This window comes from Sus scrofa, chromosome 8 (assembly GCF_000003025.6).
Source record: "Sus scrofa isolate TJ Tabasco breed Duroc chromosome 8, Sscrofa11.1, whole genome shotgun sequence".
Classification (NCBI taxonomy): Eukaryota; Metazoa; Chordata; class Mammalia; order Artiodactyla; family Suidae; genus Sus; species Sus scrofa.
The window spans coordinates 60,287,146-60,305,808 of NC_010450.4; the positions used below are offsets into that span (position 1 = coordinate 60,287,146).

Consider the following 18,663-nt stretch of genomic DNA (forward strand, 5'->3'; position numbering starts at 1 on the left):
CCCTTTCCTTTACAGCCATAAAATCCTTATCTATAATGCAATGAGAGCTGGCAGAAGTAAAGAGAAGCAGCTAAAGCAGATGGCTAGTTCTTTTCTGTTAACAATGTAGCGTTGCATGAAGATAAAAGATTTTTTTGTTGTATTGATGTGGTTGGAAGTGAGGGAAAAGAAGGGAATTGGAGAATATAAATCCAGTGATAACAGGGGCATCTGGAATTCATCCTGATTGACAGTAAAGCAATACTTTCAGTTTAGAACTTGGACTAGTAGATCTGTTCCTGGGAGGGAAGTCAGCCAAGCCACAGTGAGGCTGGCAGTTAAGAAGGTGATTGAAGTGCTCAAATGTTTTAACTACATCTCATCTTAATTAACCTGTACTTAGTAACTTGTGTCACAACTTTTATGAAAAAAACAAGATCATTAAAACTTAGTGTGCATAAAAGGGAACAGTATTTATTATGGTACCTTTGCAGAAAAAAAGTAATTTAAAAGAATTAAAAAATTCTTCTATGATCACCTTATATACATTTTTCTGCAAGTCTATTTTTTCATTAAAGTTGCCTATGTATTTATATATGAATGCACTTTACAGATGAACCTGCTTTTTTATGTTCAAGAAGTTACTTATTATAAACAGTTCTTGGTACTCTTAGCACGGACAAAACAATGATCAAAGGCATATAAATTTAGTATTTTTGTCTTTTCGATAATTTCTGTTTTTTATTATTAATCTATTTTGACAGTTATAATACTATTTAATGTGTCAATGTTTTAAAATAATACCCACATATTTTTAGCCTCTAGTAAAATGTGAAGCATGAGAAAGTACAAAATTACTTTTTTAACATAACATCTTACTACATAATTTTTTTATGAAGTCATGTTTTATTATTTGTGAAAAAAACAGATTAACTTCTAAACTCTGCTTAACTTTGTTATTTTTAGAAATTAATCATTCTTTAAGGGTTTACAATATTTGCCAGCCTAGGTATTCTGTAATACGTTCAGTAATATCACCATATTTATGGTTAGGCATATTATACAGAAAAAAAATCTTTGTCGTCATCATGCTTGATAAGGTCACCACAAACATGTCTAACACCCTCTACATTAGCCTTTTGGTACTGAAATTCACAAACATGTCTAACACCCTCTACATTAGCCTTTTGGTACTGTATTTTGAAAGTTAATGATGCAATCTCTAATATCACAAAATTTACGACAAATATATATGCCTGATAGCTTTCTTTTGTAAGAATATGTTTAGCAGCCTTTCCTGCACATTTCGTATGCAGGTTGGCAATTAGAAAAGAATTTTCTTTTTGCCTTTGCACACACACTGCATGTTACATACGAAATTTTCTTGTTGTGATTTTTTTTAGGAACAGGTAAAATGCCTTGAGATTAAAGCAGCATTTTTTTAAATTTTCCAATTTTTATCTACTGTGACTAATTGGGGGTTTAGGTTCGTATCTTATTTTTGTGTTTCTTGGCTTGCAGTGGTGGACCTTGACTGCAGTAGGATGGTTGTTGTATCAGTGACAGTGAATGAATTTCAGAATATGTTGATATAATAAATAAATACTAGTTAGCTGTTTTCCTCTTCTTTGCATTGCGGTCTGCTTTCATTCTCAGTGTAAGAATAGAGTTCTTACATTTCTTACATTTCTAATTTCATATAAATAGCCATAGTACATTTTTCATACATTTATTTCCTTCATTCTGATTGGGAAATGATTCCTTAATGGCCAGTCACAAAATTGAAATATAGTAGGAAAGTGTTCTAATGATTTATCATGAAAATAAGGGATTCTATATTATATTATGATCTGTTTTAACTTGACAGTTTAGAATAAGGCCCTGTTGAAAAATAGAGTTAATTCATTCTCTGCTTTGTTTCAGTTTTTTAATCAATACATTGAAAACAAACTCTTTAAACTTTGTTAATAATTGTATTTTTGTTTTATTTGAATCTGTATTTCCCTCATATTACCATCATAGCAGAACTAATTTCTTTAAATATAGAAAATTGTCTTCCTATTAAAAATTATATATGAATGATTTAATCAAATAAGCTAGGATAGCTAAGGATTTGCAAGAGAAATATGTTAGCCATATTTACAAAAGTATTAGATACAGATCTTTGCATAAAATAGACTCTCACAGTGACATCTGATAAACTTTCTGTGTTTATTTCATCTTCACATAGTTCAGTCTGTTGTGATTTGAATATCTTGAAGTCAAGGTTGTAGCTTACTGATAGAATACAAGAACATGCTCTCATATATTTTTTTGTCATTACCAGTGTCACCTACTTTATTGTCATAGTAATTCTCTGCATGCAAATTTAAATCAGGAAGAAAAATCCAATAATCCCATGACCTAGTGGTATAATTAATATCAGTGTTCATCAGGTATTTCTTGCCATCATGTGCGCCCGTGATTTTTTTAAAATGCAATAATATTAAACATAAAATTTATATCTTTCACTTTGAGTTAACCTTAAAATTCAGACATTTCTAACATCACATTAAAGTTTCAAAAAAATATGATAATGTGTCATTTGGAGGAACTGTTACATATCTAACCCTGTGTTGATGGCTTAGCATTGAAGGTCATTGATACATTACCATTAGAAATAGCACTATACAGGAGTTCCCATCGTGGCGCAGTGATTAATGAATCCGACTAGGAACCATGAGGTTGCGGGTTCGATCCCTGGCCTCGCTCAGTGGGTTAAGGATCTGGCATTGCGGTGAGCTGTGGCGTAGGTCGCAGATGTGGCTCAGATCCCGTGTTGCTGTGGCTCTGGTGTAAGCTGGCAACTACAACTCCGATTAGACCCCTAGCCTGGGAACCTCCATATACCGCGGGAGCGGCCCAAGAAATGGCAAAAAGACAAAAAAAAAAAAAAAAAAAAAAAAAAAAGAAAGAAAGAAATAGCACTATACAGGGAACACGGCTTGTATAGAAAACTTCACTGTATCTGTGTACCTATAGAAGAAGGTCTCATGAGGTATCAAAAGTAAAAGAATGATTCATTTTTAGGTTAATTCATAACTGTCTAAAATGAGTGATAATAAAAGATCAGTACAACCTTGCTTGTTATCACTACAATTTGTTTAAAACATTCCATGAGTTTTGGCTACTATAGTAATGAACAAAACATAAATAAGACTAAATATTCAGATATTAAGATGCAAATATTATGTGTAGGAGAATAACTGCAATGAAATGAAGAGTTAGGATATAGTATGAAATATATGGAAGCTATGAGAAGAAAACCCTGAAACTTATTGGGAGTTACAGAAGAAGACATACAGGAGTTCCATTGTAGCTCAGTGGGTTAAGGACCCAACATTGTTTCTGGGAGTACGTGGGTTTAATCCCTGGCCTCGATCATTGGATTATGGATCCTGCTTTGCCACAAGATGTAGCATAGGTCACAGCTTCAGCTCCCGTTTGACCCCTGGCCCAAGAACTTCCATATGCCACAGGCGCAGCATATAAAAAGAAAAAAAAAAAAAAAAAGAAAAGATGATAACATGCAGTATACCATATTCCTGGATGAAAAGACTAGGAATGGTAAAATTTTAAGTCATTTCCAAGTTAAGTTTTATATCTGTTTGCACAACTGCATTCACAGTACTGATATGAGCTTTTCTATGGAGAAATTCAGTAAAATTATTCTTGAAATAAATGTGTATAGAATATTAACCGAGAAAAATTAATAAAAATGAAAAAAGTAATAGGAAGTTAAAAATTGAACATAAAATGTATACTATTATGTACCATAAAAACATAGTAATTAAAATGAAGTCTCAAAATTAGGCAAATTAATCAGTTATAAGAATGAGATCCCAGAAGTTTCCTTTGTGGCTCAGTGGTTAACAAACCCGACTAGGATCCAGGAGGATGCAGGTTTGATCCCTGTCCTTGCTCAGTGGGATAAGGATCTGGCATTGCCACAAGCTTTGGTGTAGGTCACAGACACGGCTCAGATCCTGCGTTGCTGTGGGTGTGGCTTATGCTGGCAGCTGTACCTCAATTTTGACCCCTAGCTTGAGAACTTCCATATGCCATGGGTGTGGCCCTAAAAAGCCAAAAAAAAAAAAAAAAAAAAAAAGAATGAGATCCCAGAGCTCCTGCAGTGAGTGGCTCAGTGATTAATGAACCAGACTAGTGTCCATGAGGATGCAGTTTCATTCCCTGGCCTTGATCAGTTTGTTAAGGATCTGGCGCTGCTATGAGCTGTGGAGTGGATCACAGATGCGGCTCGGATTCTGTGTTGCTGTGGCTGTGCTGTAGGATGGCTGCTGAAGGTCTGACTTGACCCCTAGTCTGGGATCTTCCATGTTCCACAGGTGCAGCCCTAAAAAGACAAAAAAAAAAAAAAAGAAAAAAGAATGAGAACCCAAAAATATCACTGTTCCCTATATGTTTGCGCTGTAATTTGATACGAGTGACTCCTTAGAAAATCAAATGTTTAAGACAAAAAGTAGTTAAATAGAGACCAGATCAGTTGTGTGTCTGTACGTGTATGTGTGTGTTTCAAATTATGTATTATGAAACTTCTGGAGAAAGATTATTTGAGTTACCTGCTTTAATTTCCATTTGAGCAATGTATCAGGATAAACTTAGGCTGTCATCACAATAAATTACAAAATGTATGATGACTTCTAGAGAGTATTTTCTTGTTTGCCAGACATTCCAAGACAGGTGAGTGTTTCTGACCAGATTCCTGTGTGTGTGAATTGCAGGGTGGGTAAGAGTGAGGGGATGTCATTCTTTTGCTCTCATAGTTATTCAGAGACCCACTCTCATGTCACAGAAATCCAAAAATCTTTCTGAGGGTCATTGCCAATCCTGTCATTGCCAATCCTGTCAACAAGAGGGAAGAACAAACATTAGGAAGATTCTAATGGAATCTAATGGAAAGTTTTTATGGATATGTTTGGAAGTAATGAACATTGCTTTTGCTTTCATTTCCGTTAATTAAAACTCTACCTCTACCACACCTATAAATGAGTCTGAAAAATACAGTCCTCTTGTGATAAAGGAAAAAGAAAATATTTATAAAAGATATCATGTATTTAAAAACTGGATCTGACACACCAATATCTCTTTTAATGTATACATTGAGATCAAAAAATGTCTTTACTGAGATACATTTAATATACCCTAAAACTGACCCCTTTAAAGTACTTAGTTCAGTGGATTTTAGTGTATATGCTTAGTTGTACATCCAACATTGTAATCAATTTTAGAATGTTGTCAGTCCTACAAAAGGAAATCCTACACCCAGTAGTAGTTACACCAATTCCTTTCTCCTTTTCCCCATTCTCTGAAACCAACAATTTATGTCTCTATGGGTGTTCCTATTGTTGTCACTTTGTATAAATGGAATCACACAATTTTTTATCTTTTGCAACTTGCTTCTTTGATATAACATAATATTTTAAAACTTTATGTCTATCATAACATATACCAATAGTAATTCTTTTCTGTTTCCAAATAATATCCTACTGTATCGATATACCAAATTATATTTATCAGTTGGTGGATATTTAAATTGTTGCTACATTTTGGCTCTTTTGTGTAATACTGTTAATAAAAATTCATGTACAGGTGTTTGTGAGGCCATATTTTCAAAACTTCTCTTGCGTATACACCTAGGAGTGGAATTGCCAAGTCGCATAATAACTACATTTGCATTTTGAGGAACTGCTAAACTATTTTACAGAGTTGTGGCACAGTTATTCATTCCCCACGGGAATATGAGGGTTCTTGCACCTCACCCACACTTGTAACTGTCTGTCTTTTTTTTTTTAGCTATTCTAGTCTAGATGAAGTCATTTCTCATGGTAGTTTTGATTTGCTTTTCTCTAATGCATAATATTGAGATTCTTTTCATGTATTTATTGGCCATTCGTGTATCTTATTTGAAGAAATAGTATTCAATGATTTATAAATTTTTTATTTTTATTTCTTATAAATTTTAATATTTTTAAATTTTATTTTTAAGCATTCTTTTTAAAAAAGATCTCAGGATACCATTGTTATAGTACATTTACATTTACAAATTCTTTAGACTGCATTTTCTAAGAGAGCTTTTTGCCTGTATTTACCCACTTAAATCTCATCAATTTTAAATTCACTTTGAAATTATGTATCATTTGTCTAGCCTACTCCATCTCTTCTTTTACTTACATGTTTGATTCCTGAAAATAGTTCCTTCATTTGGCTTTCATTATGATGACAAAAACTAGTAACTGACAATGTCTGGAACTTTATTCTGGTAAGAAAACTGTGGAGTGATAACTTACATACAAAGAGAAAGGTAATTCATTTGATTCCTCTAGTTAGTTTCCAATTATGTCTCCTTAAGAAAATGATAAAGAAAATTAAACTTTAAATGTCATGGCCTGGAATGTTTCTGTTTTTGTTCTAGTCTGAGTTCTTGTCCTTCCAGATTCTGAAAAATCCCACCTTTTACACTTTTTTTTGTATCATTGCTCAAATTCTATTATAAATATTGTCTTTTATTTTCATAGACTCCTTTTCTCTGAATGTTCTGCAAACAACTTGATGCCTCTTTTAATTCATTTCAAGAAAGTCATGCATGGAGTTCCTGTAATGGCTCAGTGGTTCACGAACCTGACTAGAATCAGTGAGGGTGCAGGTTCGATCCCTGGCCTAGCTCAGTGGGTTAAGGATGTGGCATTGCCGTGAGCTGTGGTGTAGGTCACAGATGTGGCTCAGATCTGGTGTGGCTGTGGCTGTGGCGTAGGCTGGTGGCTACAGCTCTAGTTGAACCCCTAGCCTGGGAACCTACATATGCCGCAGATATGGCCCTAAAACGCCCCCAAAAAAAAAAGAAAAGAAAAAAAGAAAAAAAGAAAAAAGAAAAGAAGTGATACAATTTGTTGTATTCTCTCTATCAAATCTACGTATTTTATATTAGTATCATCTGAACTCACTCATATCACATATTTAAACAAACAGAAAAAGATGAAAAATTGGAAAAAGACCTGAGTTTCTGTATGGGAAGGATGCTAGCAAACTTGCACTATTTATCCCATTGAGTTTATCCGTAATATTACTATTTGGGGAGAAAATTTGGCTAAATAAGATTATGAATGATTTATAAATGTTAATACTGAACAGCTCCTACAGTTTTAAGGAACAGTGAATAAAGGAAGATGTCACATATTTAGAAAGTAATGCTTACATGACACCCAGAATCTGAAGTTTACAGCATTTAGTTCTAATCTGAATTGCTTTAGAATCCTAATTTGCATGGTTCTGTTGAATGAAGTAGAAAGATTTCAAGCCTTAGCGTCTAATTCTAATTGTGTTACTTCCAGGAAACCTGACCTTAACCAATTTGAATAACAGTTTCCTTATTTGTTAAGGGGATAATTAGGCCTATTTTGTTATAGTATGAGGATTAAATAAAATGATGTATAGAAAGGCCCTAACACAAAGCCTCACACATTTAATCTTGAGAGAATGTGGTCATTAAAGCATACCTTTAGGAATTAGAACTAAAAACTAAACAAACTGGATACTAAGCAAAATTTAAAATACAGCACCATCTTGGGTCACTTACTTTCCATAGTGTTTTTCAAAGACTACATTGTATATTCTTAACCCTCAGATGTGACAGTTTCTCTAATTATGAACCCACACATTTGTACACACATTCTATCATTATATTCAGGACTCACCCACTGGACTGTAACTAAGTCTTTAATGAGTTACTAATGAACATCTTAAGCTTAGATCAGCAAAAAAAAAAAAAAAGAGTGTTGAAAAGCTATTCATAGTTAAGCTTGTTGCTTTTAATTAGACTGTAAGCCCAATAAAATTTCCTGTCTTCACTATTCTCTCTGGGTTTAAAGAAATTGAATAATGAGTGACAGATGTACATTCATTTTGTTATTATTAGTTTAATGTGACGTTAAAGGGGATAAATACATTGAGCAGAATTAAAGAATTTATTGTTTGATTAAACACAAAGATAATATGTTATCAGAATAACATTTTATAATTATTCTGTTTTTTTTCTTGGACTCAGATGACTTCAAAGCAGAGTAATTTTGTTGTTGCATTAGAAAATAATAGATGACATGAGGAAAAAAGATCCAGATATCATTAGATCATGTGGATTAAGAAACACAAAGACAAAACTCTCTATTTATAAAAGAACAAACAGCTTTCACACATTACTGCTTCTCTCCAAGCTGTTAGAGATACCACAAACACAGTGATCATAGACACTGCCAGAATTAGATCAGGACTATTCTTTGCTGTAGCTCTTGTTACAAATCAACAGTAGTGGTGACTATTTAGCAATGATCCTTTTTTAAAACAAATTCCTTTTGATAGTGAAGTTGGTGAAACCATGAAAACCTTAAGGGCACATGATTTAATAATGAAGGCAGATAATACATAAAATTCAAAGCCACAGGCTGGTATGATGCTTCCTCTGGGGAACCCTACATATTTGTTTAAAAGGAAGCCTTTTTTATTAGTCACAATGGCTTAGGACAGTTGGAAGAGCTGTGATAGCCCAGATGTTTTATGGGTTACAGGCTGCTGTTAGAAGCAGGTTCGAGGTCGTGCCTCTGCACACAGATTAAAAATCACTGTGACGATTTTTAAAAGTAGGGCTCCAGTAATAATCACACACGTGTATATATATATGTCACCCATATAATATAATTGATTGTTTTGACCTGTGAGCCTGTTAACATATCTGCTTTCTTGTGAACCAGCATTTAGTCATTCGTTTTGTCTGTGTGTTGAGGAGTGGGAGGAGGGCTAAATATCTTATTATTGAAAAAAAAATACATTCAAAACTTTCCATTCTTCTCAACCACCTTCAGAGATGCCAGTCATAATTAATCTAGGATGGAGAGAAAAAACGCACTAATGAAACAAATCTGTGTCAAACTATGTATGGTTTTTGCTCTTTTTTTCCCTGCTTTAAGTACCATTGGCAGTGTGGTTAAGGAAGAGTGTCCCATATCGTTATAAATATTTTTAAAGACATTATTTACTTTACAACATTCTGAAAGCACATTTATATACCATTACAATTTGAATATCCCTTCAGAGGGGAGCAGAGGAAAGGAGATTATAAGAAAGTCAGTATTCTCCAGAGAATAAATTCCAGTTTTACTTTTGTTATCATGAGTTGAAATCTGTTGGCATTATGTTTACCAAGAGACAGGTGTTTTTAGTTAGAGAAAAAAAACTATTTGTTATCACTCTTCTGAGGAACAAGATATATATAATAGGCATTTTGTTGAATTTAAATGGAAATAATATATTTTTGTCAGAAGCTGATTTTTTCATAAATTTATATCAGTGGCGGAAATTTTACTCACTGCTTACTCATTTTAACAAATCTTTGAAGTATTTACATTACAAAATTACAATCTAGTCCACTATCACAATAAATAAGCCACAATTTTTTTCTTCTATTTCTAGGACATAGAAGATGCCAAACTTGAAAGACAATTAAAAATAATCTTTTCATGTTGTTGATTTTATTTTTAATGCCAGGAGTTGAATTTCCCTTTAGTTTTATTCATGACAAGTGTTTGCTTCCTCCACTATTCTCAGAATATCTTATGTAGCATTTATAACTTGATTGTTCAGGTTTTGTATGCAGGTTGAGCCACATTATGTTTTATTTTAGTGTAACAAGCTATGCTGTAGAGAAGAAGAGCAAGGGACCAAGTTTGAAGGGAAAATTGCTAATCCACACAGGGCATACCAACACTTCATAAAACAATTCAGCCTAGAGAAGGAATCTGTTGAGTTGAATAATATCTCTGTTGTGAAGATTGCTTCATCATACACCTGTGGACAGTTCATCACTGCTGAGCCATTTTCTTATAAGACCCAGAATTAAAACAGATCTTTCTCTCTGTTAGAACATTCGTGATGTAATTTCTACCTGGTGGCATCCTCAGAGTCAGGTGCTGGAATTGGAACATTTATGATGATTGTCAGAGATTACTATCTAGCCTATAAAGGAATTATGCAGCTGTCAGGTTCACTTTAGGGGGAAATCAGGAAAGAAGTAATTTATTATATGGCCAACATGGAGGAACTGGGAGAAAAGTAGTCTTTCAGGTATGCATAAGGAAGCAGGATTGGAAAATGAGTCTTTACTTAAAAGAAATGAAAGCAAGGATCTCTCTCCCTCTTTGCCCTTCTGTTCCTTCCCTTCCTTTCCTAGATAGAGAGAGAGAGACAGAGAGATAAGGCACTCAAGTTGGATTAGACACTTTTTCTCATCAACCATTTGTAGTTATAGGTATTTCAGTTTAATTTCTGGCATTTATGTAGCACTTTGCAGTTAGCTCAACACGTCTACACACAATAGCTCAATAAATACTTATAGCAATCCCTTGATTCATAGCTAGTAGTATCAGTAACTTTAAGATGAAAAAAATAAACTTGAAACTGTCCGTCTAATGATATAGTGACATTTCAAATAGTTGTTAGAAGAAAAACTCAAGTCATACATCACTTAACCAGCTCACGGAGGCTTCTTCTAAAGGGATTTTAATAAACCATTGAGCATTGCCCTATTTCGTAGGCCTATGATTTATGTTAGAAATAAACCAAACAATATAGCATATAGAACAACAAACTAAAAACAAAAGAAAATAAAAAATGTAAACATGTAGTTTTGTTTATGAAAGAAAACAAGATTGTGTTTGTTTAAATCTTGGAATTAAAAAAGAAATCAAGATTTTAAATGTTTAGAAGAATTGAATTTTAATTTAAAATTTTAGATTTTAGTACAGAATATAAAGGAAATAGTGTGAAATTTGTTGCTGACTATATACATAGAGAATAGTTTAGTAACATTATGGGAAGTGTGACACTGGGCTTGCCGCTTGGAAAGCCTGAGCATTAGGGGGAAGAATTTCCTATTAAAGAAGGTAATTTAAATAAGAAATTAGGTAGGTATATATATAGAATAATAGGCAGAGCTCCTTAATTAGATAATTATTAAAAAGGTACAGTAAAACACTATCCCCAAACACAAAAACAAATGCCTTATGAATATGAAAGTTAAATCGCTTGTGATTCTGATAAATAACGCTCTGACAATGTCTTGTAAGCATTTCTCTCCCCTTAGAAATATCCTAGTACTGCAGTCCATTGCTCCGTCTAGATTCCTGGCTCCCTATTATGATCAATAGATGTTTGGAGGAAGAAGCTGAATAACTGACTGAATTACATAGCTACTCCCCTAAGGTGAACAAGAAAATAGAAGTGGTTGAAATTGGTTAGAAACCTTGCTTATTTAGTACTGTTATTATTTATAAACCGGTTTTGATCTCTGAAAGCACATGCCATGGACGTTTGGTATTTTTGATATTTATTTTAGTTATAAGCTCCATAAATAAGATGAAGACTCGGGTACAAACCTCACAAACACTTTACCCTTTACATGTTCATTATCTTTCCTTTTTTCACTTCTTCCTTATTTTCACCCACAACCAATACTCAGGAATTTTAGTGCTCTGATTGCCTTTGATGTTTGGAGACTACACATAAACAGAGGGGACTATTTCGATAGTTTCAGTAGTTGTGAGAAGTTAATTTTCATATTTCATGCTGGCCCCATAGGAGAGCACAATCATAGTGTTTAAATAGGAAAAATATCCAAATATGAAGGAATAATGTGGACAATTTAAGTATGGCAATAATTCACATTACTTATGAATATTTAATGTTATTTATGATTAAATCAATTCAGATTTTTAAAAAAATAGTGAATCCCTCTTTTTAAAATATGAAATCTTAATCAGATATACAGTGTTTAAAGAAGAGTGAAGTTTTTCTCTTTGAAGTGTTTCCCTCTATGAAGAAAGTCGGAAAGGAAGTAGAAAGATGTGTTTTCCTTATCGTTACTTCCTGCCCCAGAACCAAAATTACCTTTGAGACATCTTAAAATGACATACAACAAAGTTTGAAAATGTGGTCGCAAATGGAGGTGGGCTTGGCACGTAAAGAAAGGGCTTGCCTTCCTAGTACAGCTAATGTCACAACCTTGTGGGACATTTTTCATAGCTGATTTGAAAGAAACCTTTCCCTTTATGAATCTGGAGAAGAAAAGAGACATTTAGGATGTGAAGGCTATTTTCAAATAACTGAGGACAGGTACCTTTTTGCAGTACCTTTGTGTGTTTTGCATATAGTCCATTTGTATAGAATTTAGACAAGTGGGTAGAGAATGCCAGACTAGAGATGGCAGGCTTTTCTCAACATGAGGATGAATTTGCTGCTTCAGATGGAATTGGATGGTCCAAGAACAAAGTGCGTTTGGGATTGCGGTCTCTTCATGTAAAACTTGGAGATTTTTAACAGGGATGCTTTAAAGTTTCCTATCTATTGTGTGAATTGAATGATTCTTTCCAGATTTGAGATTCCATGCTTGTAATGGAACACCAGACTTTTAACTGTGATGTTTATCTTGAAAACCTATTTTTATAATAGCCTCAGGAAGACAAAATTAGATTCAGATTTATCACTCAAGTAAGCATTTCCCGAGAATTTATACAGCACCTTACATATAATATATACAATATTTTTGAAAACAGAAACTGAGATTTTGGCTCTGTTCTAACAGCCCTTCTCCATGTGGGCAGTGTAGCAACCTTTTTTCCTTTGCTTTCACTGGCTGGACACTCTGGATTCCTTTTATAGACTATGATGGTCAATTTAAAGAAGAGTCTGATCTATAAACAGACTCATAAGCTACTCGAGCTTTATGTAACATCGTGGAGTCTAATCTCCTTCAATGTAAGGGTCAAAATCTGCATAACTCCCTGGTATTTTTGTGTTCCTCAGTCTTACTGCATGAAATTGTTTTATTCTCTGATCCAAACCTATTCTTTCTAGGTCCCTAGACCTTGCTTCCTAGTTGTATCATTAATGCATTTTTTTGTTTATTTCTTAAGCTGAGATTCTTTCATTTAATGCAGACACTATTATATTTTTCAGTTGATGGTGATTCCACTCTATATGCATTTTAAATCGATTATAATTCTCTGCACACTCTACATGTTGACCTTTCTTGAATTAATTTATCTCTAGTTCAGGAGAGGTCATTATTCTATATGTTTTTCCCTATCCTGCCTAGTCTTTTTTCTGAGGAGCTTTATTCTGTATCCTAAACAGATGGTTGATTGTCCCCCAACTAAACTCTTTACCCTGGTTTGCAAAGCTTGTGATCTGGCTGTTGCTTCCCTCTCTACTCTCATTCCAGGTCCTTCTTCTCCCAGTCCACTATATACAGCTGGTCATTGGAATAGTTCTTTTTTTTTTTTTTTTTTTTTTAAATCTTTGTCTCTTTAGGGATGCACTTTGAGGCATATAGAGGTTTCCAGGCTAGGTGTCTAATTGCAGCTATAGCCACAGCTACAGCAACGTGGAATCCGAGCTGAGTCTTGGACCTATACCACAGCTCATGGCATCACTGGGTCTCCGACCCACAGAGCAAGGCCAGGGATCGAACCTGTGTCCTCATGGATATTAGTCAGTTTCATTAACCACTGAGCCACAATGGGAACTCCATCAGGCTAGTTCTTGAACAGCCTTGGCAGCAGACTGCCATGCTCTTTTACCCCTGATTTTTGTATGACTGGCAACTTCCAGTTTCACTGAGAACTCAGTTTAAATTTTACACACATAGATGAGTCTTCCATAAAAACCTAAACAGAGTATCCTTTACATATTTCCCTATTTTAATTTTCTGTAGATTACCCATATTTGTATGGTATTAAAATATTTGCATATTTGCATATTCTCTGTCTCCCATACAAGAAGGGGTGATTCACTCAAGTAGGTATATGGTCTGTTTTCTTCACTATACTCTCCAGCATCTAGAAAAGGAACTGACATATAATGGGAACTCAAAACATATTTGTTGAATGAATGAACAAATAAATGCTTGTTCCATCACTCCAAATGTCCTTATATGTTGATTTCACTGAGGGCAAAATTGTTCAAATTTAACTGAAGGTTGCAAGATAAATAACTAGCTTTATAGTCTTTTCCTAATTTTCTTCCATAGAATAGTTCTAAAGATGTTGAGGGGGGGGGAGGAAATGACTATATATATTCATGTAAGAATAATAAAAAATAATAGTTACATTTTATTTTGGGTAACAAGGAGAATGATACTTTAGAACTCAGAAGATCAGAAAAGATGTTGCTGGAGACAGTTACTGAGAGATTTTGATTTTAACAACTTTTTTGGTCTTAAAACTTGTTTCTTTCTTTGACACCTTTTTCATTTACACAAACTATCAAAATAGCATTCAGATTACTTTTTGCCTGTATGTTTTAGTACATATACATTATAATGAGTTTAAATAAAAATGATATTTCAGAATGATGCCTTAAGAGTTATATTCTAGATTTTTTTCATTATAGATGGATTGTTTGACAGATTTCTTAGTATTAATTTTGTTTTCTATTAGAGCTATATTGTTTGTTATGTGGAGAACATGTTTTATTCTTAATTTGCAAATATTTTATATATCAAGTAATTGTAGCGCTACTGTATAAACTTCCAGTGTTAGAAATATGATCATAGAATTTTCTTGCTTTATCAAATTTCTTAGTTTTCTCTCCAGACTCTTGAATGGTAGCTATCTAGCATTATTGTCATGTTTCTTACTATGCATGTTATAATGTTAAAAATAACTGTGTAAAGCAAAATCTTTTTCCTTGTAAAGTCTTTTTCTTTCCTTTAGTAGCAACATTTTTATTATCATCCTATTTATTACCCTAGTGGCAATTAGTGTAGAGAAATGTGTATCGATGCACCAATTCACCAAAAAAACCTCCTGTACTTAAATAACTGTTTTTCATAGTATATAATGTGTAACTGTTTTGTGAATATTAAAAAATGTCGTGTGTGTACAATTTTATTTTTTCATTATTGTCTTGTTCCTCCATATATATTCATTTATGTAATATGTACCATTTGTTCGTAAAATCACTGTGTATATAAATGGCAAAAATGTATTATATCCTTTTTACCTTAATGTCCATCACAGGCCTTAATACAGCATCATTTAAAATGTTAAATGACCTAAGACATATAAATAAATATAAAACAATCCATGTAAATGTAAGAATACAAAAAACAAAACTAATAAAAAAATAAAAACCTCTCTGAAACTTTCTCCACCCATTACTTTATCAAGCTTTTCATGTGTAAAAAGTTTAATTCAATAACCAGTGTTTTTATTGACACAGATATTAATGCCCATAAAAGATAACAGAATGCTGTGAGTCTATAAAAATATAAATCACATTCTTTTTTTTTCAGATAGCTTTCTCTGATTTCATTAATTATATTTAATTATCTAATCATATTTTGGAATCAGGATGAGGTTTTTGGCTGACTTCAGATAGGGTGGAATTAGGACAGAGGTCCACGTCAGTATGACACCAGGGACCCCCTGAGCCACAGGGTTGTCTTGAGCGGGGCCTGGGGTGGAGGAGTCCGGGGCCCTTGGCCTGCCGCAGAGGGCAGACTTGGGAATAGCCCCCAACAGGGCTCCTCTGAGGCCGGCCTGAGCTGAGTGGAGTCTGATAGTGCGCCCTGCGGTCCCCGCAGGTGGCAAGCACAGTGAGCGATATCCAGCCGTCGCTGCTCCGCTGCGACACGCAGAGCGCAGCCCAGGAGGCGCTCTCCCTCCCAGACATCTGCTTCAGCAGCCATCTGCCGAGCGCGCTGCTGCTCATCGCGGACAAGGGCCCCGTGGAACTACCAGAGGAGTTCGTGGTCCAGGTGCGCCAGGAGCCCAGATTGCAGCCCAAGGTGCGGCCAGCGGTGGGGAAGGAGGGCTGGGGGCGGTGGGGCAGGGGCTCCCGGGAGGCTCAGCCCTGGGCAGTGGCCCAAATGCATGGCCTTATATGCCTAATCTGTGCAACCACTCTTTGTGGCTGATGTTGGCATTTGGTGATAGCTGGGCCTGTGTTTAACAATGCATGCTTGTCCTACTTTAAAGCCTCATCACTATTTCAAAATGTTTGACTTTAAATTTCTGATTGGGTTTGAAGTATCTTTGCACTATCACAAAAAGATTAAAATTACTTGGAGTAACAGTTTCAACTGTTGTAAATTTTGAATGGTTGTAAATGACACATTATTTCTGATCATCTGCTTGTTTGAAAAAAATGCATCAAAGGAAACTACCAAGATTTTGGAAAAGATTGTAACAAAAATGTCTTGGATAGGAATCATATACAGTCATTTAAAGAATAAAATCTGATAGGAAAGTGATGGTTACAAAAGCAACCTCATGTGGAGTTCTCGCTGTGGCCCAAGGGGATCAGTGACATCTTGAGAGCACTGGAACACAGGTTCAGTCCCTGGCCTGGCACAATGTTTAAGGATCCAGCCACTAGGTTGCCACTGCAGCTGGGGTCAAGGGTTGGATCTGATCCCTGGCCCAGGAACTCCATATGAGGCAGGGTGGCCAAAAAGAAAGAAAGCAACAACAAAAAAGCAACCTAATGTTCTTAAGAAAATGTTGGGATGTGCTCTATTTATAAAATTGCCTTTGCAGCTAGCAAGTACAGTGACATCCAGCCCTTGAAGCTCCAGTGAGGAGTATTACACAATATTTGCATAAAATTCAATGCTATTCTTTTGCTCAAAACTTATTTTTTTGTTTTAATCTTTACATAATCTTTAAGCTATACAATTTTTCTTTTTCCTCACCAAACTCCATATAGGCACTCATCCCTCCAATATCTCCCAGAGAGTGTTGTATAATAAATGTATACATATACACACATGTATATATGTATATAAAATATACATACAGTATATGATATTCATATGTTATGTATTAAGTATGTATTATTTATATAAATATTTAAAATTGTCTTTGTGTGCCGCAACACGAAGAAGGCCTGAAAGTATTTGGCAGGTAGAAACATGAATATTGAGCCTTGTCCCAAAACATGGTCACCTCTCTCACACCGTAATGTATTCAGGAGGATATATGTAAGGAAATACTGCCAGAGAACATGAAGTGCCACTATATTAGATCAGCTTATCTTGTAAACCCCATTCCAGAACTCTCTAGTAAAAGAAGTTGGAATACTGTGTTTTAGTTCGGGGACGAAGGGTGATGCTTTGTAAGTCAACTTGAGATTTCAGAGACCTGGGAGAGGTTACCTCTTCAGTTAGAGCAGCCACAGAGAAGAGTGAATGAGAGACTCTGGCATTCACAGAGGCTAATTCAATAGTCTATTCACTAGTCACATTGTTGACTCATCAGTGGCCTAGAATCTTTCAATTCAGATCAGCATTTCATCCTTGGTGGTGATGATTGGGAGGCAGTGGTGGTGGATGAGTGTGTATATTTCCATAGAAACGTACAGAATTAACTCCAGCGTGCTCGGGAAAATCAGGGGAAATGTATACCAAACATTCTGTAGTAACTTCAGTGTTTTCTCTTGCATTACCATTTCAAACATGAAATTCTCTAAATGGAGTAGTCATATTCTTTACAAAATGTACCTCAGCAGTCACAAAGTTTCATTGTGATATTGGCTTTTGGTTTATATTGTAAAATAATATATGAAATTAATATTGTTTAATTTACTCAAAGGCATATATGTTCATCAACATTTCTAGTACTAATGACAAGGAAAACCAGAAATGAAGTTTAATTTTTGAGTAGCTGTTATAAATGTTTAAGTCAGCAACTAACATAAACACACACACACACACACACACACACACACACACACACACATACACATAAATACATGCTTGCAATTCTGTCTTAGGACAAAAATTCAGAACAGCAGTCAGAATATTTTTTTCCTGTAATACATTTACTAAGATGTTGGCTGGACTTCTATATTCACCAACTTTTCTACCTTCCTAAGATTTATCTATATGATTAGCTTTTACTTTTTGCCATGTATGTAGCAGGTTACAGTGTAGTAATGGGATTAATTCACTTTTAAAAAAAATCAACTTAGAAATGGAAAAATTGCCTTGTATACTGTTGGGACAAAGACAAAAATGAGGGTGCAAAGCAACCTTCCTGTGATTCTCCTAAATGGAGACTGAGGTGAAGGTCATGTGACTTAAAAGGAGCCTACAGAATCATGTTAATCTGTTATGATGAGGCAATACTTTTTGAAAGTCGCTTTTGTGTAAAAGTAATTGTATCGGTGAAGTAGAAGGCAGCTAAAGGTCGTCTTTAGATGCTCCTTATGGAAAGACTAAAGAAGACAAAGTATATATTATAGGGGCATGATCTTTCTGGATATAGAAGATAGTACATACAGCCAGAGTGCTTGGACAGATTTTAAACATGAAATTAAAATAAGAGATGCCACATTACTTTGAGCTTTTCCAATTGAAAAGACATGGATGAATTCATTCAAACTAGAAAATGTAGGTGACCTCCAGTTCCCTCCCTTCCGCCCTCTATCTTTCTACAACAAAAACGAGTCTGTTATAGAAACAAGATACTTTCAGATATAGAAAACTCGGGAAAATACAAACAATAAAGATGGATATTAATGCAGTCTTTGATTGGAAAAATGAAATTGATTTTACTTTAAAAAGCTAAATAAGCAAAT

General features: G+C 34.7%; 1 protein-coding gene across 1 annotated transcript in view; it reads left to right on the top strand.

The window, feature by feature from the left end:
* Positions 1–18,663, top strand: part of ADGRL3 (adhesion G protein-coupled receptor L3) — an 811,898-nt gene that overhangs the window by 298,866 nt on the left and 494,369 nt on the right. The window contains 1 exon segment of the mRNA XM_021100590.1: positions 15,668–15,871. Within this exon segment, the coding sequence (XP_020956249.1) occupies positions 15,668–15,871 (204 nt within the window).